Genomic DNA, 24,573 nt, shown 5'->3' with positions numbered 1-24,573 from the left:
TCAACTCTCCAGACATTTTTTTATGCAACAAATATTTATTGAGTGCCTGCCTACTTGCTCCAAGTCGGACACTGGGCTAGACCCTGAGGTTACATAAATGAACAACAGTCCCTGACCACAAGGAGCCCACAGTCTAGTTGGGGAGGCAGACACAAATGAACAGGAAAGTAAAACGCAAAATCAGCATTCCAACCAATGTTATGGTGCACTATGGGAGTGATCAATTCTGGGGAAGACAAGATGGGGCAGAAGCCTTCATAGAAGTAGTTGTGTCTGTGTAGGGTTCTAAGGGATGCATAGGAGTTCTCCAGCCAATGGTGGGGAAAGCTTCCAGGTTTAGGAAATAGTTTGAGACGACTTGCAGAGGTGTGAAGGATACAGGCAGAGTGCTAGGATGGGCTGTGGGGGGGTGGGCGGGGGGGCGGTGGTAGGCGTATGGATGAGGCTGGAAGAGTCCTGGGTCCAACTGGAAACGCCAAACCTTTACTGCACTGGTCTCACTCCAGCCCCTACTCTGGGGAGTCATGGCAGGGGACTTGCCCAAGAACTAACTCAGGGTGCTTTTGGGTAAGGTTCCCCACCCAACTTCAAGAAGAGGAGCAAACGTCCGTGTCGCTGGAAAGCAGTGTGGCCGGGCCAGTCAGAGCTGGCTTCAGTCATCCTTGGGTAGGAGACCTGGGCATGCCTTTGTGTGCCCTTGTGTGTTTTGTTCTGGTCTTCATTTGTTTCCTAGCAAAGTTCCTTGTCAAAGCTCCAAGTCTGACTTGGCTGATCCAAGGGAAAAGGAGATTTCTCTCCACTTGGATGAGGAAACCAGAGGGTCCTAGAGGCAGGACCAGGGGGTACTGGGCAGAAGCCAAGGGCAATTCTGGGCAAATTCCGTGGCCCCTGTTTTCCAAGTAATTTCTGTAGCTCCTTATTCACCCTGCTTTCCTCCTTCACACCAAAGGCAGTTGGGGCAGCTGAGAACAAGCCCAAAACATTCTTTAATCCTGCCAAGGTTTGTCCCCACCCACCAAGGGAAGCTGCTTGCCTCGGGGGCTGACACCCTCCTTTCCTCTCAGGTTTCCTCTCAGGGCTCCTCCAGAGTGAAGACAGAGGAGCTGGCCCCTGCCAAGCTGGATGGAGCTGGGCAGGGGCCCAGGGTGGCATAGGCTGGTGGAGGGGCGGTCAAGGTTGGGGAAGTATCAGGGCTTGGCAGGGATGAGGCCAGGGAGGGGAGCTTGGGGCAAACGCTGGAAGGGAGGGAGGAAGCTGGAGTGGAGGCCACCTCCTGGGCACCTCTGCCCCCTCGGCCTGGAGACCAGTATCGGCTTCTGAACCTCCGGAGCAGCATGAGAAATGTAATGACCATGAGGTCAAAGATGAGCTCCGCCATCTCCACCACAGACAGCACCGAGGAGCCGAACCACAGGCTCCACTGGCTGCCGAGGTTGGACAGGAGGGTGACCATCTGTGAGGGCGAAAGGCACACTGACCACTGGGCAGAGGGCCCGGGGTGGGCTCCGGCAGAGGAGTCCCATCCCTCCTTACCTGAGGTCCTCAGCCACCCCTCTCAGCCTCTCGGTGGCCCCCTGGACCCCTTCTGTCCAAGTCATACCCACCTGGCACACCCTTCCCTCCCACTACCCCAAGAGGCTTCATCCCCCAGCCAAGATCCCCTTCTTCCAACCCTCTCTCCCTCACCCCTCTCCTTGGTCCCCTACCTTCAAGGCCCAGACACTCTGGCCCAACAAAGGCAACCCCTTGTTTTCCCTGACCCCCCAGAAAATCACAGGCTCAGTGAGGCAGGACGTACCGTGACGGAGGGAGACTCAGAATTGGTTTTGTAGTTCAGCTCCTTGAAGAAGACATTGAGTTTGGCAACTCCGTTTCTTTGGAGAAGGGGAGAGGGTGGGAAGAAATGGCAGAGGATTAACTTCTCGGAACCTCACAAACACCCTCCTCTAATCACCTATATCAATCCTTCTTTCCAGATTTGATTTTCCTCCCAAGGATTTCTTTCTTGGGGCTGGGACCAGGGTAGGACTGACCTCTTGTTTTTGATGGTGTAATTATTCTGTAGGGATAACATCCGGAAGACCCAGTCCTGGGAGAGAATTGGAATGTCAAGGGGGCCACCCATACTCTCCAGGCTCACAGAGTTGGGGGTGGGGTCAAACACACCCATATACATATACCCAGAGAAGACCACAGGGTCATACACACGTCCCCTGTCCTTCCCCTTCCCCACTTTACCTGGGATGTCACTGAGGGCCATCGCGAGTAACCTGCAGAGAGCTTGTAACTGGTCACACTGGGAATGGAGAGAGGCACTCAGTAATGGGGGTGGGGCTCTCCCACTCAAAGGCTTAGCTGAGTACCTGTATTCCACCCAGCCAAGCAGCCCGCTGCCCAACCTGTGTCCAGGCGAAGGGGACACTCACCTGCACGGCTTCAGGCACTTGGTGAAACAGCCCAGGCGATCTGAGGAGAAGGCACCCTGGAGCTTATAGTAGCAGTAGCCTGTGGGTGCAGAGCGGACACCTCAACCTTCTCTGCCCCACACCCAAGAGGCCTCTCAAGATCCCGGGGCACCCCCTTCCCAAGAGTACCAGATTATAGTGATGTCTCCTGAGTGGCTGCACCCAAAACAGCTTAAGAAATTAAGCTAATTTTTTTTTTGGGGGGGGTGCACTACATCTATGTAAAGATGTGTAGGATTTAAACAAAAGTTAGAAAGTCAGAAAGAATGGGAACACTTGTGTAAAGTAATGAGATTAAAGCACAATGAGATATCATTTCATGTCCACTAGAATGGCTATAATTGAACAAAAGACCAATGTCACCCCAATAAATTCAATTTAAAAAAGGACAACAGCAAGTGTTACTGTAGAGACACTGGAACCTCCCACATTGCTGCTGAGCGTGTCAAACGGTGCGGCCACCTTGGAAAACCGTCTGGCAGTTCCTCAGAATTTTAAACATACAGCTATGATCTGACTCAGAAATTCCACTCCTAGGTATACACCCGAGAGACTTCAAAACATATGCTCACACAAAAACTTGTACACAGATGTTCATAGTCACTATAGTAAAAAAAAAAAAAAAAGTATAAAAAACCCAAATGTCCATCAACTGATGAATGAATAAACAAATGTGGTCTGTCCCTACAATGGAACTTTATTTGGCCATAAATAGGAATGAAGTTCTTGCACATGCTACAAGATGGATGAATCTTGAAAATATCCCAGTCACAAAGGACCATAGGTTATATGATTCTACATATATGAAAGGTACGGAATAGGCAAATCTAGAGACAGAAAGCAAACCAGTGCTTGCCAAGGGTGGGGGGGTGGGGAGAGGGAGAATGGCACTGCGGGTGCAGGGAATGGGGAACTTGAAGAGTGCTAATGGGTACAAAGTTTCTTTCTGGTGTGATAAAAACGGCTGTGGCCATTGTTGCACAACTCTATGACTATACTAAAACCTAAAACTACCTTAAAATTGAATTGTGCACTCTAAATGGGTTGAATTGTCTCAAAAAGCTGTTACCAAAAAAAAAAGAAAGAAAGAACAGTAGGTTTATAGATTCCCTTTCTCCCCCATTTGCCAAAGTCTAAGTAAGGTTATATTGTCCTTCTTGCTACTCTTAGTCACCCAGTCTGGAAGTCCTCCTTCATTTCTGACCCAAATTTCTCAGCCTACCAGGACTGGGGATCTTTAATTAGGAAGACTGGGAAACAGTGGGGCCCTTTTCTCTGGGGAGTGAGCAGTCCTTAGGAAACGCAACAGACTGAATTTTTAACCTAGTGCCTTTCCCTCCTCCTCACAGCTTCTCAGCAATCAGTACTGTTATTTTTCTCCCACAGATCTTCAAACTCACAAACACTTAGATATCACTGTTTGGGGGCGAGGGGAGCAGTGGGCAGGGAGCCATGTCTCCCCTCAGGGTCTCAGCTTGCTTATCTGAGAGAGGAGAAGGTGAGGCCAGGAGGAAACACGCCAGCTCGGATGCTCTATGATTTTCTAAGGTCAGAGACACGGGAAGGGAGGCCACAATGACAAAGTCCAGCAGGGGAGAGAGCTGGGTGGAGCAGACCCAGGAAAGGAAGGAGGCCGCAAGATCAACACAGACAGAGCCAAGCCAGGCAGACACGGAACTCCAGGGTCTGCAGGGCCCCTGCCTCGTCCTGAGAGGTGTGAAGGTGTGTGTCCTCCAGCAATGGCCAGCCACCCACCTGCAGGGGGAGAGTTGGTCCCAGGGGAACTGGGGAGAAGGAGACCCCGGAGGATCAGTCAGCTGCGACAAATAAGAGCATGTGCACCAGGAAAGCCAACCCTCTGTTTCCATGGTTTCCTGTTTAGGATTTTCTCTCCCCGGGCTTCCTAGCACACAGCTTCCCTGCTGAGTAGCCCAGCTGTAGTGAACAGAAAAGGGGATCTGTCTACTCCCAGACCAGGATAAGGAGGAGACTCCAGGGCTCTCCAAACTTCTTTGATTGTGCCCTCCTGGAGGTAAAAACTTCTTAAATAAGCAACTCCAGTATATGTATTTGGTTTATAAAGCACATACCTGCTACTATTGAATTGATGCATTATGTACATTATAAAACATACATAAAATGGGATGTGTAAGAAAATGATAGTGACACATTTAACTTCTGGTATTCCCTCCCTGCACCCAGTGAGTTGGCCCGGAGCCTTGAGTGAGATGAGGAAGCTACAGACAGAGTGTGCACAGAAACCTCAGCAGGCCCCAGAGGGAACGGGGAGATTTTTCACACACCTTATGCCGCAAGTTATTTTAAATAGAGCCATCCTACATAATAAAGAGCTAACATGCTAATTAGGCCAGACAGTGGGAGGCAGGTGGGCCGTGAGGCAGCTGGGGCTGCTGCGAGAGCCAAGCCCCTGGCACTCATTTTGTGCACTGGGCCTCTAGTTCCTTTATAAACACACAGAAGCCAAAACAGAAGGGGAGAAACTGTGAGGGAGGGACACAGATAGTGCGTAGAAAACTGAGAGAGGCCAGTCTAAGGACTGGAAAACAAGAGACAGGGAGAATTCATCAGGGCCAGTGAGAGGCAGAAGCAGCCCCACAGATGAGGGTGCTAAGAGGAGAGGGCTCTCAGGAAAGGCCTGGTCGATGGGCAGCCCAGGGGCTCCCTCCTGGACTCTCACCCCAGGAATCATGCTTCTTGTAGTCACAGTACTCCACATGCTCGGGCCGTGGGTAGAAGATGTAGGCACAGCCACACTCCTTGACCATGCTCTCCTGGAAGCAAGAGTGAATACACACCTACAGAGAGGAGAGTGAGGGGGGAGGAAGTCAGGCCTGCGCTCGCCCACAAACAGCCCAGAAGAGACAGAGAAGGGAATGACAAACAATTCTCTGTGCTGCACAGCCATCCCTCTTTCCCCTGTTTACACACACACACACACACACACACACACACTCACACTCACTCACTCATACACACACCCTTCAATTTTGACTGACCAACAGTGCAGGCCTGGGAGATGGTTGCCATAGAAACAGACTGGCCTCACCTGCTGTGTGTACTTGGAATGGTAAAGGTTCTTGACAGGGACGTCACTGCCATTATAGGTGCAGTCTCCATAGTTGCCCCCAAGTCTGTCCAGGGTTTCCTGTGAATATACACACACCAAGATGTCAGAGGTCGCAGAGCAGAGCAAGTGGCCCAGGCCTCCTCCTGAATCCTCTGTCTTCCCTCAGTCTCAGGTTGCATCTCCTACCCTGCCAGCCTCTCCTGTCTGCCTCCCCATTTCAAAACATGCTCCCAGAGGCCCCAACATCCACCTCAGTGCCACTTTCAAGGACACCAGGCCCACAGCATCCTTAGCATGTTCTGAATCCCTTCTAAGCACTCTCATCCAAGGCCCACTCCTCTGCTCCCTTCTTCCTGGTGTCCACTCTTCCAGCCCCTTGCCCCTGGTTTCTGCTCCTGTAGACCTCCACATACTCAAGGTCCCAGCCTGCATGATCCCGCTCCTCAGCCTCTGGGTGTCAAGTCCACTTCCCATGCCCCTCACCAATCTAGGGCTCTCCTCCCAGGCTTCCCAGGCAGCATGCTTGCCTTCCTCATGCTGATGGAGGTCTCCACACCAGGCCGCAAGTTAAAGCCACCATCATCCATAAAGGCAGGCTCATCCTGCCCGTGCACCGTTACCCTGGCCCCAGTCACTGTGGACAGCAGCGGGATGAAGTCATTCTGCTCTGTGCGCAGTGTCAGGGACAGACCTGCGGTGTGTAGAGGGAACAGAGTTGGGGGAAGGTCTTAGAAAAGCATTAGGGGATGGAAAACACCCTCCCACTCTGCCCAGTTCCTAATGCTCCAAGGAGAACAAAGCAGAAAGACCTACAAATGGATGGATTCTGGGGGCGGGCTGGAAGGACTGGGACAGGGTTCCTATCACACCTGGAATGGACAACGTGGTACCCATAGTGGAGAAAGAACAGTGAGGACTCCTTCCTGGACTGAGATAGGCACATTACGGCAATGCCCAGAGGCTCACGGTATCTCTAGGATGGAGCTCAAGGTGGGTAAATGTGGGTGGGCAGGGCAGTAGGAAGGGCTGAGGCAGAGGTCAGGGATTGAGAGTATGGGGTGTTGCTCACCATTGTTGACCCCAGGCATAGAAGACATCCAGAGGTTGGAGTTGTTCTCACCATTGAAAGTGTAGCAGTTTCCATATATCGGGTGGTGGAAGTGAGAGTAATTCCTATTCAGGAGGGAGAGAGAGAAGGGTCACAGAGAAAAGGGACCAGGGAGGGAGGGACTTTCAGAACCTTTTGTTTCCTGGTCATCTACTATGTGCCAACAGCCTGCGAGGGCATCATCTCCACAGCACAAAAGAGGAAGATGGGGCACAAACAGTGATGACAAACTTGGGAGTCAAACCCAGGTCATTTACCTGCTAGCCCAGGTTTCTCCCAGCAGGCCACTTGACCTGCCTGGCCTTGTGACCTCTCTTGTGTCACTGTGTTGCATTGTGGAGACTCTTGCAGTGTCTCTAGCTTCTCACATGTCTAAAGCATAGTTCACCATTTGGATTCTGATCTCCTTAAAGATGGGAGCCAGATCCCATTCATCTCTGTATCATCTCTGGGTTAATTGCATAGTTGTTGGCATATAGGAGACAGTTAGTAAATAGTTAATAAATGAGTGAAAAGGAAGGGAACAGCAGAGAGTAAGGCCAGGGGTGAGCATGGAGCTGAGAAGAGGAAGATCAGATCCCAAGGCAAAAATGAGTAGGGTTCTGGTTGCATGGCTCTGAGCAGGTCATTTTTTTCTAAGCTTATTCTTCTCGTCTATAATAATAAAAGTGTAATATGCTAATTATACCAGACAGCCTAATGACCTTCCAGACATCATTCCGGATGTCCTTCCAGATGAAGCTGCAGTGGCAGGGGCTAAGGCAGAGAAGGTTAGGGGCGATCAGGCAGGCATAGGGGTTAGCAGTGATCAGGCAGGCAGGCAGAGTGGTTAGGGACAATCAGGCAGGCAGGCAGGCCAGCAGTTAGGAGCCAGCAGTTCCCAGATTGCGAGGGGGATGTCTGACTGCGAGATTGGGCCTAAACCAGCAGTCGGACATCGCCCAAGGCATCCCAGATTGCAAGAGGGTGCAGGCCGGGCTGAAGGACACCCCAACTCCCGTGCAAGAATTTCATGCACTGGGCCTCTAGTCTATAATAATAAAAGCTAATATGCTAATTAGACCAGATGTCCTTCTGGATGACTAGCCAGACGAAGATGGGGCTTCGAGGGAAGCCTGGGTCCCAAGTGCCAGGGGAAGGAAGGCCTACTCTTGCATGAATTTTGTGCATCGTGCCTCTAGTTGTAAAATAAGGAGATTGGAACAAGGTGATCTGGAATATCCCATTGGCCTTGAAGAACAAAGGCACAGAGGTGTGAAATATTGGTGCACATTCTGGGAAGTACTAGAAAGTCAACATTTCCAGAGCAAAGGCTGGATTCAGGGAGTGATGGAAGAGGAAACTATAAAAGAGAGCAGGGGCCAGGGCTGAGGGGCCTGTGAGCCCTGCTCAGTGGTAGAGGGGACAGGTGCCATGTGTGGATGCACATTAAGCAGCAGATAACAGAGCAGATGCAGCAACATGGATGGATCTTAAAATGAGAGCTTAGTAAAAAAAGTAAGAGGTGAAATGAGATATACAACACACCACTTATATTACGTACACATTGTGCAAAAACAGATACAAAGGGATACACACTAAGTACATTGTAAGAATATATGAAAAGCAGCATAACATGAAGAGCACAGACTCCAGAACCAAATGACTCATATTTGAATCATAGCTCTGACAAGTATTAGCTGTGGGACCAATGAAATCACTTTATCTCTGTGTGTTGTAATTTCCTTATCTGTAAAATGGGATACTACTTACCTCACAGGGATGTTATGAGGATTAAATGACTCTCAGAACAGTGCTTAGCACTTAGGAAGAGCTATATAAGTTTACTATTAACATTATAGGGATTTATTAAGATGGCTAACATCAGCCCTGGCCAAGTAGCTCAGTTGGTTAGAGTGTTACTTGATCCCCAGTCAGGGCACATACAAGAACCAACAAGTGCCTTCATAATAAGTGGAACAACAAATCTCTCTCTCTCTCTCCCCTTTTCCTTCCTCTCTCTCTCTAAAATCAATTAAAAAAAAAAAAAAAAAGATGGCTAAAGTAAAAAAGACAGACAATAACAAATGGAGGATGTGAAGAATTTAGAACTCTCATACATTGCTGGTGGGAATGTAAATGGCACCGCCACTTGGAAAATAGTCTGGCAGTTCCTTAAAATGTTAAACATAGAATTACCATATGACCCAGCAATCCCACTCCTAGGTATATACCTAAAAGAAATGAAAACATATCCATACAAAAACTTATACAGGAATGTTCATAGCAGCATTATTTATAATAGCCAAAAAGTGTGTGTGGGGGGGGGGGGGGCACAAAAAGTCCATCAGCTAAGGAATAGATAAACAAAATGTGGTATATCCATACAATGGAATATTATTCAGTCACTGAAAGGAATGAAGTACTGATACCTGCTGCAACATGGATGAATCTTGAAGACATTATGTTAAGTGAAAGAGCTATAGACACAGAAAGTGGAATAGTGGTTTCCAGGGCTTAGAGGAGAGGAGGGAATAGGGAATGACTGCTAATCAATACAGGCTTTCTTTTTGGGGTGAAGATGTTCTAAAATTAGTGGTAATGGTTGCAAAAGTCTTTGAATATACCAAAACACACACACACAACAACAACACTAAATGGTATATATTAAAAGGATGGTTTTAATGGTATGTGAAATATATCTCAATAAATTTGTTTTTAAAGAAAAAAATGTTGCCAAAACCGGTTTGGCTCAGTGGCTAGAGCGTCGGCCTGCGGACTGAAAGGTCCCAGGTTCGATTCCGGTCAAGGGCATGTACCTGGGTTGCGGGCACATCCCCAGTAGGAGATGTGCAGGAGGCAGCTGATCGATGTTTCTCTCTCATCGATGTTTCTAACTCTCTATCTCTCTCCTTTCCTCTCTGTAAAAAATCAATAAAATATATTTAAAAAAAAAAAAGAAAGAAAAAGAAAAAAATGTTGAGCCCTGGCTGGTTTGGCTCAATAGATAGAGCGTTGGCCTGCAGACTGAAGGGTCCCAGGCTCAATTAGGGTCAAGGGCAGATGCCTGGGTTGCAGGCTCGATCCTCAGTAGGGGGTATGCAGGAGGCAGCCGATCGATGATTCTCTCTCATCATTGATGTTTCTATCTCTCTCCCTCTCCCTTCCTCTCTGAAATCAATAAAAAAATATATATTAAATAAAAAAATATTGAGAGAAGGGGAAAGGGTGCCTGACATTAGGGAGAAGAGTTGGGTGAGAACGACATGATAAAGAGCTTCAACTTGATTCTGAAGGCCATGAGAGATGTTGAAGGATATTAAACAGGACTAACTGGCACAGTTAAATACAGTGAATTGAAGTAAGAACAGTAATGTATAAAGCTTCCTGTGATTACAGAATGAAGAGAGGATATAGAAAGGCAAATTGGGAGGGGGTGGTGATGGTGGTAACAATAACCTAGGTGAGAAATAATGAGGCTCTGAGCTAAGGAAGTGACCTAAGCATCAACACTGAGATGAACCTTGGTCTTTCCATTGATAGGGAGGTAGGAGCATAGGACAGGCAGAGTGAAAGGATCGGTGGGAAGGTGACAGATAGCTAGAGAGAATGGGTGGCAGTTGTGAGCTGATCCAGGCTCAGGTGCTGCTACTGTCCCACTTCCTGGCAGCTCCTGTCCTCAAACAAACACAAGACTAGATAGAGGCAGGAACAAAATCGTGTGCTGGGCAGAGTGTATGTGCCAGGTGAGGGGTGGAGGCAGAAGCAGGTGACACCTGGCCCTGCTGCCATTCGGCAGCGACATGGCAGGGAAGGGCTCCCTGTAGAGTGGAGAGGCTGCCTCAACACCCTTCCTCAGCCAGGCAGAGGCAAGAAGATGGCACCTGAAAATTAAGGATCCGAATCAGGGAGGGAAAGGTGGGGGTAGGAGGAGCCAGAGACTACAGAAGGAAACTTCCCTTACTCCTAGCCTCTCCCAGCCCTCAGAGAGCTAGCAGCTGCCATGACCTCTTTACAAGGTCATTATGGCAGGAATCTTAACAGAAAGAATCCCTGGGGGAAAGAATCCTTAAACTAGGGCTGGCCTGGTGGCCTAGGGCAAGTCACTTCTGCTTGAGTACAGAGTAATGAGACCCAACATTCATTGTAGTTTACTAAGTGCCCTAGAATTTGACATCTCATGCACTTGGAGATGTATATTATCACCATCTTCATCACTGGAGTAAACGTGCCAAAAGGGCAAGGATTCTATATGTTTTCTTCTCTGATGCATCCCAAATGCCTTAGACCAGTGACTGGCACATAGCTTACCCGTGGTCGGCAAACTGCGGCTCGCGAGCCACATGCGGCCCTTTGGACCCTTGAGTGTGGCTCTCCTAAACCTTAGGAGTACCCTAATTAAGTTAATAACAATGTACCTACCTATATAGTTTTAAGTTTAAAAAATTTGGCTCTCAAAAGAAATTTTAATCGTTGTACTATTGATATTTGGCTCTGTTGACTAATGAGTTTGCCAACCACTGGCCTAGACAGTCAAAACTATTCATTGTATGAACATTGAATAAACCTCATTTTCAGCCCATTTTACAAACAAACAAGTTCTGAAGAGTGATTTGAAATGCCCAGGTTCACCTGGTCAGGAAGTAACAGAGCCAAAGCAGGAACTCAGGTGTAACCCCTCACTTAGTCCATGCTATTCCACCACATGCCTGCCCATCTCATCTGAGAAAGTGGAGGATGGAACCAGACGACCTTCTGGGCACTTTTGAGTTTGATGCTAGTGAGCAAGAGGCCTTAGATAGACAGGGAACCATGCCTCCAGCTCTTGGTTTCTCAAAGCTGGACCTCCACCCCAACCTTCCCAGGGCAGCCATCTGAGGCTACTTCACTCAGACCCAGCCCTGCAGGGAGCAGCAGAAGTCTTACAGAATGATCCAGGGGACAGAGGTGTGGACCTGAGGTCAATGCATCCCCTCCTCTGTACAGGCATTTATTTAGTCAACAAGCATTTCCTGGGTGCCACTCCTGCTGGGCCTCAGGCTGGCTCTGGGAGGGAGACACCAGGGGTGGGGAGCACAGAGGCAGGCAAGACAGACTCACGCCTGGCTGCAGGAGGCCTGGTTGAAGCGACAGCTGAAGATGAAGTTGCCCAGCTTGTCCTCCTCCAGGGATGTGAAGGAATCTGGCAGTCTCGACAGAATGTTGATGTAGTGGAAGCGGTACCACTCCCTCACCGCATCCACCCCTGATGAGTATGTCTGGTAGAAGCAGTCGGATTTGTTCTGGTTACACTGGAAACAGAGACCAGAGCGTCAGAGGGCCAGCAGCAGGGGTCAGGCAGCAGGGCAGGGCCAAGATCAAGGACTGAAGGGTCTGGGGTCCTGAGGACTGACAGACAGGAGTGGGGAACCAGGAGTAGACCAGAACAGAAGGCAGAGAGGAGCAGAAGCCCGTAGGAGAGTGGACCAGAGGGCATGGGATTAAGGGAGTGGGAGGCCAAGGAGACCAGAAGCTGTCATGTATACAGTCTCTGCCAGAGAGTGGAGCAAGGATTCTTCTCCCCATTTCACTGATGGGAAGACTGAGGGACCAACAGGTTTGTCCCAGCAATAGAGCTAGGACTAGCTAGCTATGATTAAAGGAGGCTTCTCTTTTTTCTTCCCCCTGCTGCTCTCCCACTTCCTCTTCCTCTCTTTTTTTTTTTTTTTTTTTTTTTTTTTTTTTTTTTTTTTAGAGAAGAGATCGGGCACATTCAGGGTGGTATGGCCTTTCTCTATTTTTTAAAATTTTTCATTGAAACACATTTAAAGTCTGCGTTTTCACAGTCTCCTGATTCTCTACCTGAGACCTGCAAAACCCCGGTTCCCTATCACACTGGAGGTTCCCAAATAAGTCCCACCAGGGGGACCTGTATTTCAGAAAGGGGCATTTTCCACAGCAGATTTGACTTCCGGCCACCTAAACGTTCCCACAGAGCCCCCGGAGAGGATAGACCCCACAAGCTGACGCTCAGAGAGATGTTATTTCGTTTTATTTTTCAAAATGTATTAATTTTGACAGCCAGCTGACAATCGCTGGCTCATCACTAGCCAACAGAGGCGGGTGGGGAAAGGGCGCGGGGTCCGGAGAGTGGGCGCAACCGGAAAGGCGTGGGCTGCGCTCGCCGGGCCGGGGGCGGGCCATCAGGGGGCGGGGCCTGTGAGCGGGGAGGGGCGGGGCCTGTGGTGGCCGGGGGCGGGGCCTGCGGTGGGCGGGGCCTTACCAGCTTGAAGCCGATCTTCCAGTCCTTCCAGTTCACCGGGGGGTTGTTGTCCCGCAAGCTGGAGGCGGCGCTGCGGTCTTTGCGGGCCGCGTGGGGCGAGGCCGGGTCCCACAGGAGCTGCAGGGGGTGCGGCAGGGTCTCCCGGAGGCCGCGGCGGCCGCGGGGGTGGCTCCCGAGGGTGTTGAAGGAGTTGTATTTGTACAAGTCGGAGAGCGTCTGCTCCGTGATGCGGTCCAGCTCCTCCAGATCCCCTTTCATTTGCGTGTACCTGGAGGGGCGATGGGGAAAGGGTCGGCTAGGGGGCAGCCTCGCCTGGCCTTTGGGCCTCAGTTTCCTCCTCTGAAACTGGTGAGGCGGGGGGAGGGGGGTGGACAGGTGTGTCCGCCGGGTTTAGCGGAGGCGACAGTGAGCCCCAGCGGTGACGGCATTTATCGTGGCCAGTGTCCTGTTTATTGAAAGGGAGAGGCAGGCGGCGCCCGCCAATGAGGCGCTGTCCTCCCACTCGCCGCGGCCTAGAAGGGAACCCGGAACTATGTACCCTTCCCCGAGACAGAAGAGGGCCTTGATCTGGGCCCCTCACTCATCCCACCCGAATCCCCTCGTGGGGGCGGAGGGGGTTGGCCTTTGGTCCTGTCTGCCACCCGCACCTTCTAAACCAGGGGTTCTCAATTGCACTTCTACCGAGGAACTTCAAAAAATACCAGTGCTGCACACTGACTGCCCCTCCCCACCAGGATTAGATTTTAATGAGTTTTGGGTGGGGCCCAAACTCCCTAAGTTAAACACTGTGCAGCATAAATAATCACATTCTTCCTCATTCTGGTCCTCTTACCGTCTCTATCATGAAAGTACAGAGTAGCAGGGCCTTAGGGATAGAACCTTCCAAACAGCACACACACACACGCACACGCACACGCACACGGACACACACCTAGAAGTAATACATTAAACAAGGTTGCAGGATACAACATCAATACACAAAAATTGATTGATCATATTTCTACATACTAGCAACAAAAAATTGGGAAATGAAATCATAAAAACACCATATTAAATAGCATAAACAACATCAAATACTAGAAATAAATTTAATGAAAGATGTGCAAGACCAACCTCTACGCTAGAAATCCTGCTGAGTGCAAAGACCAAAAAAATGGAGAGTTATGTATGTTTATGGATCAGAAACTCAATGGAGTTAAGATGTCTCCCAAATAGATCTTTAGATTCAACACAATCCCTATAAAAACTTCAGCAAACATTTTTTTAAAGACATTGACAGGCTGGTCCTAAGACTTATATGAAAATGGAAAGAATTCAGAAAGGCCAAAATAATTTTAGAAAAGAAGAGCAGAGTTGAAGTACTTACTCTTCCTGACTTTAAGACTTACCGTAAGACCACAATAATCAAAATAGGGTAGTACTTATGTAAGGACAGACAGTAGATCAATGGAACAGAATAAAGTCCAGAAATTAATTCGCACATATATGGTCAACTGATTTTTTCCTAAAGCACCAGTCCAATTCAATGGGGAAAATGTGTGTGTGTGTGTGTGTGTGTTTATTGATTTGAGAGAGAGAGGAGGGGAGAGGGAGAGGGAGAGAGAGAAACATCAATGCAATAGATGAGTTGCCTCCTGCACACACACCGACCTGGGGAATCCAAAACCTAGGTATGTGCCCTGACCAGGAATTGAACCAGTGACCTTTTGGTGAATGGGATGACTTTCAACCAACTGAGCCACACCAGATGAGGCAGTAAAATAACTTTTCTTAAACATTTGGTGCTGGAACAATCCGTATACTGTACTGGAGGAAAAAAATGATCTTCAACCTCTACCTCAGTCCATACCCAAAAATTAAGGCATAGACCCAAGCATAAAATTCAGAACCATAAAGATTCTCAAAGATATACACTGAGTGGCCAGATTATTATGACCACCTGACGTTTGTAGGCAAATTAGCTATAATTTCGCGCTGAAGTTGCTAGAGGGCCAGACCATTATAAATAGGGAAGCAGGTTGTTTTCCACAACAGTAGAAGTGATTTTTTTTCTGAAGATATGGGTAAACAACATGATTTAACAGCCTTTGAACGTGGGATATAGTATATATACTGTATATCTTCATGACCTTGGGATATATATCTTCATGACCTTGGGATAGGCAGATATTTGGAGGATAAATATCTACGGAAGAACTCCTCCTGAAATATAAAGACCTCTGGCAGCTCCAGCTGCAGCCTCATCTCCTAATAGGAGAAAATGTAGCTCAGGTTGAAGGTGTGTGTGTGATATTCTGAGAGATTTGTTTGTTACTGGTAATTAAAAGAATAGCTGTAATAGTTAGTACTTATTGAGCCAGGCACTGTGGTATTAGAATGTACATTATTTAATGTAATCTTCAGAGTATTCAGCATACTATTAGCCACTGTTAGCTAATACTATTGCCATTCCCTTTTACAGATGAAAAACCTGAGGCAGGTGACTTGTTCAAGGTCACACAATGCGGAAATGGGTCAGAAAGCTCTCTAACCATCACACTGCCCTTCACTGTGTCCCTACCAGCTCTGGCTATTTCAGGAAGTTGTAAAGGTGCCCCAGAAAGAACACCAGAGTTAGTCGGCTGGATGTGGGTCCTGGTGTCCCAGTCGCACTTTCTAACTGTGTGATGTTGTAAGGACACGTTCTGAATCCAACCTATTTCCTCATCTGTAAAATGGGCCTAACACTAAATCTGCCTACATATGAAGCTTTCAGAGGTTAAATGAGAAAATAGTCAGTGACACAAAGTGAAGAGGCCATCAAATATCAGCAAGACACAGACCGGACCCAGAAGCCCAAATGTCTTCCTTGTAGTCACATTGCAAGGATCCAGGTGCCCCAACTTAGCTGGAGTTATTTCCACAACATGAGCCATCACATCCCTGCCTGAGCCCCCATCCCAACCTGTCTCGAGTCCCTCTGTGCCCCTCTTCTGCCTCCTGCACCTCCCTCATTCTCATCACCAACTCCAAGCTGTCTATCACTTCTCAAGCCACATCTCTCTTCTCCACTGAGCCCATGCTGTGCCAATCCAGGCTCACCCTTCAGTGGCCCTCCTCATATTCACCTCCCTCCTGCCTCTTCCAAAGAAGCCTTTGTTGACCAGCTCCTGGACTCCCACCTGTGACAAGGCCCCCAGGCTCATACAAAATGCCATCACTCCCCAACCTCTGCTTCTCTCCCCTTACAGTATTTAGCTTGAGGCAGCAAGAAGTATTCCCATATCACCCCTTCAATAAAGAAACTCTCCCTCCCTTTCAGTTAACACCTAGCATTAAAAAACTGCCCACTGACCAAAACCACTGATTACATCAGATCATGTCCTGCAAGAAGGACGACCCAGGTGAGAACTAACCAGGGCTGCGGGGGTGTAGAATGCAGACAAGAGGGCTTCAGCAAGACAGTCCAGCCCTTCTAACCTTGACCTCCTACCCAGGTCATGATCACCACCCTCATTTTCATCTGCTCTGGCAGCCCTGCACTGGGGAGAGGGGGTGGTGAACCATTGCACAATTCGATCAGGCAAGCATTACTATCTCCATTTTACAGTTGAGGGATCTGAGGCCCATCAACCAGGCAACTTCCCCCAAGGTCACTCAGCTAGGATGTACAGAGAGTAAGATATGAACCCAGCCTTTTTGGACTCCATGGCCCCAGCTGTTTTTAGTACTCTGCCTTGAGGCTTGGAAACACTTAAGACTAGGCAGCAAAATCTTTCCTGGCAGCTGGCCATCTCCCCTCCAGCCCTTCTTCTCCACCCAGGACAGACTGGCATGGTCAGGGACACTGGGAGCCTTGGGGTTGATACCCTGTTCTCTTCTTACCTATGTCTCCTCCTCCCTCCCTCTTTCCCCTTCGTGATCTTCTCTCACACGATCCTCATGCTCAACAGGCAACTTTGGGATTAGTCCAAACCCTCATCCTGCACACACACCCACCAGGCAGCCCCTAGTTGAGCACTCTCAGTCAGCATTCTGGAAGTACAAGACAGGACTGGGCACAGGAAACTCACCAGCTTCCTCCCCTGCCATGTGCATCTGGGGACCTAGCCCTCCTTCCTCCAGGATCACCTAGAAGTCTTCACTTCCCCAGCTCCATTCTCCTCCACATCTCAGCACCTCCAATCTGTCTCCCAGGTTGGGAGACATGCTCCCTCCACCATGGCCCCTATATGAACCCAGCCAGCACCACAGCATCTCCTCACCTGTGATCCCCCTGGGGACAGTCCTCCCCTCCAGAGTTGGTTCTGAGCTCTCAGATCACACGTGGAAGCAGCCCTGGCTGTGACATTTTAAGAGTAATAGATGCTCACATCTCTCTCTCTCCCAATTTTTTTGGGGGAGGCAACCAAAATTTTTGATGGCCTTTATAAAAAAAAAAAAAAGAGTAATAGATGCTCGCAAACCAATAATTATTCAGAGGATAGGCGACTAGGTAGTGAGAGCTCTAGAAACCATTTCATCCAGGGAAAAGACACAGGAACTAAGTTCTAACCAGGCTCATAACCTTGCCAGGTTAGGCAGTTAGCCTTGGAGAAGTTACTTATCCTCTGTGCCTCTGTTTCACCATCTATACAATGGGAGTATTGATAGGACCTGCTGCATGGAGTTGCCATGAGAATGAAATGAGCTAACATATGAAAAGTAGTACAGCTCAAAACACCTGGCCGAGTAGGCACGGTACAACTGCTGCTGTTGTTCTTATTATCATTACTGCTACTATCACTATGATTGGAGAAGAAAACGCTAAGGAGACACAGGAGCACTGCCTGCCAGGCATCTATCGTGTGACTCTCTTCTTAATAAAAGTGGATCCTAAGACCAGATTCCAATTCTGACCCCTCCACTTAACAGCTAAGTGATCGCAGAGCCTCCATTTTCTCATCTGCTTCGAGGGTGGTATTTCCCTCCTCACCTAACAAGCTGGCTACGAGGATCAGAAAGCAATCTTGGACTTTGCAAGCTGTGACACAGTTTCTGCTCTCCTAGGGGCAACAGAGCTGATGACTGCTGGGTAAAGAAGGAGGCAATTTCTTTAGGGTTGCTTCAAAGAGACAGGACCAAGACCAGAGGGTAGATACTATCATGAGGTCAGCTGCAGCTTTAACTGAGGAAGAACTTTCTTACAGCAGCTTCCCAGAGGTAGTGAGGTTCCTGAGCCCATCACTGAAAGGACAGTGGGAGGAGTCGGCTTTAAGGTCTGGGTTTCTGTCCCTGCTAGGCCTGCCACCCCAGACCCTGGTTTCTGGATCCTGCAGAAAGTGTAGATCTCCCCACCAGGGATAGGGACAGGAAGACCTAGCTCAGATTCCTGCCCTCCCTCCCTGCAGCTTCTGCCTTTGGGGAACAGCCCCTCTCCTCACCCCATTCCTGCTGCCCTGCCTTCTGCTCTGCCATCTCCGGAGTGTCCATGACCTCCTCCATTATTAAGAATCTCAAGTCCTTCCATAGCTCAAGCCTAAATCCTTCTAAGAATTGGATGAAAAGTTATGTTCTGTTTTCCATAGATGGGAAGACTGGCCCTCTCTCTTGGGTGAACAAAACCTTCTCCAGTGTTGGCCAAAAAAAAAAAAAAAAAAGGAACCACAGTGGCTGACCCTTTACATTGGACTCTTAGAACATCCTTGCTTAGAGTGGTAGGTCTTTAGCCTTTACCCCTTTCCTGGAAGTTACGAAGCAGCCGAGAATCCTGCACCTCCTCCTCCTTCCTCCCTCACTGCTGGCCCTGCCCAGCTGCCACTAAGTGGGCATCCCTGGTCTGATTTTGCCTCATTCAGTTACCTTGTCTACTGATTCCCACCTCCTCCCTTCTTCCCCGTAGGCGTCATTCATCTCACCTCTGCTTCCTGCACCTGCCACCAGCATGATTCACACTTGGGTCACTACCTACCAGGCTGCATTAACTTATCCACCCACTCCTGCCTCTCTTCTTAAACAGAAGCCAACAGCCCTAGACCCCTCCCTCCTGTACTCCTGACTAGTACCCCCTCCTCTTACTGCTGCTGTTCCCCAGGGACTCTCACCAGCTGCCCTTCCTCCCTCCACCCCCTCAACACTCGATGCCTCTACCTGGCCCCTCAAAGTGCAATGGGAGAAAGAGCTTTGAAATCAAACACATTTGATTTGTTACTTGGCTGCTAACCGGGGAGGCACTGGCTTCTGGGGATGGGGGCGGGGGGATTGTTTTTTAATCCCAGGTTTACTACCTGCTTCCTGTGTTAACTTGGGCAAGTTATTTCACCTCAGTTTCCTCTTCTATAAAATAAGAGTAATACTGGTACCTACTTCAGAGGTCTGTGGTGAGGATTAAATAATTAATGTAGAATTTAATTTGTCTGACACATATTAAGTTTATATAAGTTCTAGCTCTTGGTGCTCTTGTTGTTGCTTTAGTTGCTGTGTGACCTTGCTCAATTGTTTCGCCTCCATTTCCTCTTCTGCAAAATGGAAATAATAATAACGCCTGCCTCCATGGGCTTGTCGGGATTAAATGAGGTAGTGCTTGTAAAGCATCCAGTATCCGGTCGAGCACATAGTAGGTATTCAATAACCTTCCTCTGCATTGAGGAGCTTCCCCTGACTCCCCTCCCTTCCTGGGTGCTCTCTCCACTAGGCCCTGCAGCAGCCCAGCCCATCATGCACAAGGGATTTTTTTTCTTTTGTTTTTTTTTAAATTGATTTCACAGAGGAAGGGTGAGGGAGAGAGAGATAGAAACATCAATGATGAAAGAGAATCACTGATGGGCTGCCTCCAGTACGACCCCTACTGGGGATCAACCCTGCATCCTGGGCATGTGCCCTAACCAGGAATTGAACCGTGACCTCTTGGTTCATAGGTCGGTGCTCAAGTACTGAGCCACACCGGCCGGGCACAAGGGATTCTTTCTGTATGGGTGCCTGTCTCCCGGCCTTCAGGCACATGGAGGCAGAGGTTCTGGTTTTCATTCTCTGAGGCTTTTTCCTGGACTGTCCAGGGCCTGCACCCAACAGAACCTTAGCAAATATGCAGGCCTCAACAGACTCACCCCTGCCCTCTCCATTTCTCACCTACATCTTTCAACTACAGTAGTTTTTGAGCACCTACTACTCTGCCTGTTGTCCCTCCTGCTTGCTAGCCCTTCCCTCCCTGCTGGCTCAGAGCAGTCCAGTGTCCCTCCTTTCCACCAAGGCTAAAGGCGATGAGGGGTGGGGAAATGGGGGAAGGATTAGGGCAGAAGAGCTACAGAGGGCCAGGAAGAAGAGGAGCAAAGCCAGTGGCTACCCAGGGAAGAGAAAAGAGGCTGAGGGAGGAATAATAAAGAACTGGGAAATGGCATGTAAACATCTCAGGAAACTTCACTTATTCTACGTCCCGCATCTTGGGTATTGAGAAGAGGTAGGGGTTTGTGATCGGGCAAACAGAGGGTAAGTCACAGCTCAGTTACTATCTCTGTGGCCCTGTGAGTTGTCTCTTTCTGCCTCAGTTTCCTCAAGTGTCCAGTGGGATATTAATAGTACCTGTCCTGGAGGATTGTTGGGGGAATTAAAGGAGGGGCCTGTAGAGGACTCAGTAGTGCCTGGTGCATAGAGCAGCTTCGTAGTATATGGCCCCTTACCCTGGACACTCTACAAAACAGCCCAGCAGTTTTTTCCCTGCAGGACAGGACGTCCCAATCCTTATTAGCCCAAGACACACCTTTGGGTACAATAGAATATATGGGACCTTCACCGCCAACATGTGACCAAACCCAATCCTCCATTGCACGCACACCCAATGTGTTTGCTCACCCACATACACACACTCACACAATTGCAAACACACGCACCCATCAATCTTCCACTCCTTGAAGGTAGAGCCTAGACCTCACACAATCTTTATTATATTTAGCACAGTGCGCTGCAGGCATTTGTCTATATGCCTAGCGCTTCCATTTTTTCTTTCCCCGTACCAGGCAAACTATCTGGCCTTCCATGAAAATTGTATGAATTGTTAAGAAGCCCATCTGCCAGGTGCCTAGCACTGTGTCTGGCTTGAGGCAGGAGTTCCCACCGTGCTGCATGGCTGAGTGACCACAAATACAAGGTACATATAAACACCAGCCCCACCCTCCTTTCTTCTCCACAGTTTACCACCCGCTCTGGCTTCCAGACCAAACGTTGGCAAAAAGCTCTGATGAAACCCAAAACTTCAGGACACACCCAGGTTCCTGGGCAGGGGTCACCTCCCCGTTTTCGCCTGGGTCTTTGGGCAACCAGCTGGACAAGGGAACAGGGGAACAGCTATCTTGTCCTGTTCTCCTTCTGGCTCCCTAACTCTCCACCCCCAGTCTCAAGGCTCACCATTGCTTTGCCGCCATCCCTCATTTTGCTTTTTCCAACACAAACTCCCCATCTGACCCAAGACAGACATAGCAGGGTCTAACCCAGGGGTGGGCAAACTTTTTGACTCGAGGGCCACAATGGGTTCTTAAACTGAACCGGAGGGCCGGAACAAAAGCATGGATGAAGTGTTTGTGTGAACTAATATAAACTCAAAGTAAACATCATTACATAAAAGGGTACGGTCTTTTTTTTTTTTTTAGTTTTATTCATTTCAAACGGGCCAGATCCGGCCCGCTGGCCGTAGTTTGCTCACGGCTGGTCTAACCCCTGCCAGCTCCCACCATCCGTGCCATAGCACCTGAGATAGGTTCTCTGGAGGAGGAGGCCCTGTTCTTTGCTCTCCTCTGCCTCCAGGGAAAGGCTGGGGATGACCTCCACCCTGCCCTTTGGGAAGTTAGCAGCACCTTGCCCTCATTAGCGCCCCCTACTGCTTGCAGGAGGAAGGGAGGAGGAAGGCACTGTCAGTCCAACAACCACACTTTGAATAAGCCTTGGACACTAGGAAAACTCCACTGGAAAGAACTGCCAGCCCAGCAAGTGGGGAGCTCCCAATCTGGCCCAAAGGGAGGTCTGCCTGGGGACGGTTTTGGCTTCTACCCCTGGGCCTGAGGGTCTGCCTGCCCAGTGGGCACCTCGGTACCCTCTGCGCCACCCTTGCAGGCACCAGGAAGTGGTGGGGAGCCCAACTGACCTGTAAGGATTGAGGGTGCAGACGGTAACGGCGGGGAAGACAAGCTTGTCGGAGTTGAGGTTGATGTTGAGGCTGACAGGGTAGCTAAAGTACTCTTCGAACAGCAGGGCGAACTGCCAGTACATCATGCCGAAGGTGCAGAGCCAGAGCACGGCCCAGAAGGCCGTCTTCATGCGGTTGTGCTGGGAGCACACCAGGCGGATGGCGCCGTGGATGGTGGTGTTGTTGCAGAAGAACTGGAACAGGTCTCGGTAGGAGCGGTGGAACTCGATCAGGGCCTCCTCCTCCTCCGTGGGCTGCAGGGGGGCTGCCGCGGGCTTGGGGTCTGGCCCCGGCTCCTCGCACTTGTCTCCCTTCATGAGCCCTTGGTGAGTTGTGGAGGGTCAGGGTCAGGGTCAGGGTCAGGGTCAGGGCAGAGTTCTTGGCTCCAAGTGCCCTTCCCATCATCAGCCTGACCCCAGAGAGAGGCTGCTCCAGGCCATGCCCACCTCCCACTCCTCCCTCCCTCCACCTGCCCAGGAGCCAGCTGACCTGATGGAGCCAGGGCCAGAGCTGGAGCTGGGTTTCGCTGGAGTGGCCTCTCCTCTGCTTCCCTGATAAGGTCACCTTTTGGTTTCAGTCCCAGAACCTCCCTTTTCGTTTCCTCAGCCATCAGCCTCTGCTTAGTAGTCAGTCCCGTTCTTGGTCTCTTTCTCTCTCCCTCTCCCCCCACCTCTCTCTCCTTCTCTTGGGTTTCTTTCCCAACTCTCTCCTTCCTCGACTGGCTCTTCTGTGTGCCAGGCTCTCTGATCCTGCCTCTCTTCCTCTTCCTCCCCCTCTCCCCTCTCAGTCCAGGTTCTCTCCTCCAGTCTCCCGTCCTGCTCCTGCCTGGTCTGTGTCCTGACTCGCTGTGTCCTGACTCCCTCTGTCCCAGGTCCCAAGGATGGCAGGTCTCCAGGAGTCCTGGCTGCCACCTGCTCCCCACTCCCAAGTTGTGACTGGACTGGGACTGGTTCCTTTCTAGCTGAATCTGGCAGCCAAGAGCCTCTCCTCCCCCTCACCTGACAGGTGCAGAGACCGGCCTGGGAGCCCGCCTGCCGGCTGGGGTGGAAGCAACAGAAGCCTCATTAGCATCTCAATTAAAGGTGAGCAGGGCAGAGCGGGGGAGGGTCAGAGGAGGAGTCTGAGCTGCGAGAACCAGAAGGAGGAGGACTCCCGAGGGCTGACCTGGGAGTAGGGACAGAGAAGCAGAGTCGGCCTGGGGAGTGATAGGAAGCTGACAGGCAAGGAACAGACTGGCAAGTGAGAGTCAGAAATCTTGACTGGGGAGAAGGATCCCAAACACAAAGCTAGGAGGGCAAAAACGAGGAAAACGGACAAGCCAGGACTGTGAGACTAAGGGAGAGAGACCAGGAGAGCAGGAAAGGCAGAAAAAGGGAGACAGATGCAGGAAGGACTGGGAGGGGGCATGGAGGAGAGGCAGAGAGAGGAAGGTGAAAAGGCGGGAGCCAGCCCCAAAGGGGCTCTCCCCTCTCCTGCAGGAGAGCAATGGAGGGAGCCTCAAGTGGGCTTCCAGGAGCTAGGTCCCCTCCCTGGGGAGTCCCTCCAAGGGCACCCACAGGTCAGCCTCACCCCCCAGGTGGTGGAGAGGATTCTAGTGGGAGTACCTCTTGGCACTCAGCACGAAGCTCCCCTCTGCCTCTCCCTCCTGGTTTATCCTCTTCCCTCCTGACTCCTCACCATCACCCCCTACCTTGTCCAGGCCGGGGAGGGGCCCAGGTGAAGCTGGGGGCTAGGCGGGGCCCTGGGACATTCTGTTCCTTTTTACACCATTGGCTGCCAGACCAGGAATGTGTAATGTCCCCTGTTGTGGTCACGGGGTTGCAGGAATGTGGGCACTGAGAGGCAGGTAGGGGACAGGCCGGAGCACTTAGGCACAGACCCGGAGCCCAGGGACAGCAGGCACTGAGGGGGCAGGGAGGGATGTGAGTCGCATTGGATGTCTGGGAGGAAGAGGGCAGGCATGGCCAAGTCTACACCAGCCCTGGAAGGAAGGAAACGCTCATTGTCGGGGCTTTTCCTCCAAAGTCTCTTCCCAAACTTAATCCAGCAAGAGCATAAACAGTAAAATACCAGGCAGAGAGGGAAGGATCAGAGAATCAGGCCCAATAAGAGGGTCCAAACAGGCACAGGATACCCATCCACACAGCCCAGGCCCCTTGTGAGAGCGAGAGGTCGACCCCTTGTGGACCCTCAGCAAGCAGCCCCGAGTGTGCTCACTGGTTTCTCCTTCCTCCTTGCTTCCTCAGAGGAGCAGGCACGGGCATCCCGCTGACGTGCCCAGCACAGGCACTGATACAGGGTGGAAGAAGACAGGCCTGCAATATAGGAAGAGGAGGATTCTAGTGGCAGAGATAAAAGCCCTGGGCTTGCCCTGGCTGGTTTGGCTCAGTGGATAGAGTGTCCGCCTGTGAACTGAAGGGTCCCGGGTTCGATTCTGGTCGACGGTACATTTCCTGGTTGTGGGCTCGATCCCCAGTGGGGGTGTGTGCAAAAGGCAGCCAATCAATGATTCTCTCTCATTGATGTTTCTCTCTCTCT

The 24,573-nt window shown here is 50.2% G+C and overlaps 1 protein-coding gene across 2 annotated transcripts; it reads right to left on the bottom strand.

Moving 5' to 3' along the window:
* On the bottom strand, nt 1-23,722 carry SCNN1A (sodium channel epithelial 1 subunit alpha). Of its 2 annotated transcripts, none has more exons than XM_036296460.1 (13): nt 23,034-23,722; nt 21,994-22,357; nt 12,903-13,170; nt 11,741-11,931; nt 6,623-6,726; nt 6,081-6,244; nt 5,533-5,631; nt 5,164-5,281; nt 2,427-2,505; nt 2,239-2,296; nt 2,034-2,089; nt 1,799-1,874; nt 1-1,453 (listed from the first exon to the last, which is right to left on the bottom strand). In XM_036296460.1, exons 1-13 carry the CDS (start codon nt 23,104-23,106, stop codon nt 1,073-1,075), a joined length of 2,031 nt encoding a protein of 676 aa, XP_036152353.1. In that variant the 5' UTR covers nt 23,107-23,722; the 3' UTR covers nt 1-1,072. The 2 variants fall into 2 exon arrangements, with proteins under 2 accessions (XP_036152353.1, XP_036152352.1); XM_036296459.1 differs by lacking the exon at nt 23,034-23,722 and adding an exon at nt 22,525-23,027.
* Nucleotides 23,723-24,573: the final 851 nt, after the last annotated feature.

Source organism: Myotis myotis, unplaced genomic scaffold (genome assembly GCF_014108235.1).
Source record: "Myotis myotis isolate mMyoMyo1 unplaced genomic scaffold, mMyoMyo1.p scaffold_m19_p_3, whole genome shotgun sequence".
NCBI classification, from domain to species: domain Eukaryota; kingdom Metazoa; phylum Chordata; class Mammalia; order Chiroptera; family Vespertilionidae; genus Myotis; species Myotis myotis.
This window is presented reverse-complemented; position numbering and strand designations above follow the sequence as displayed.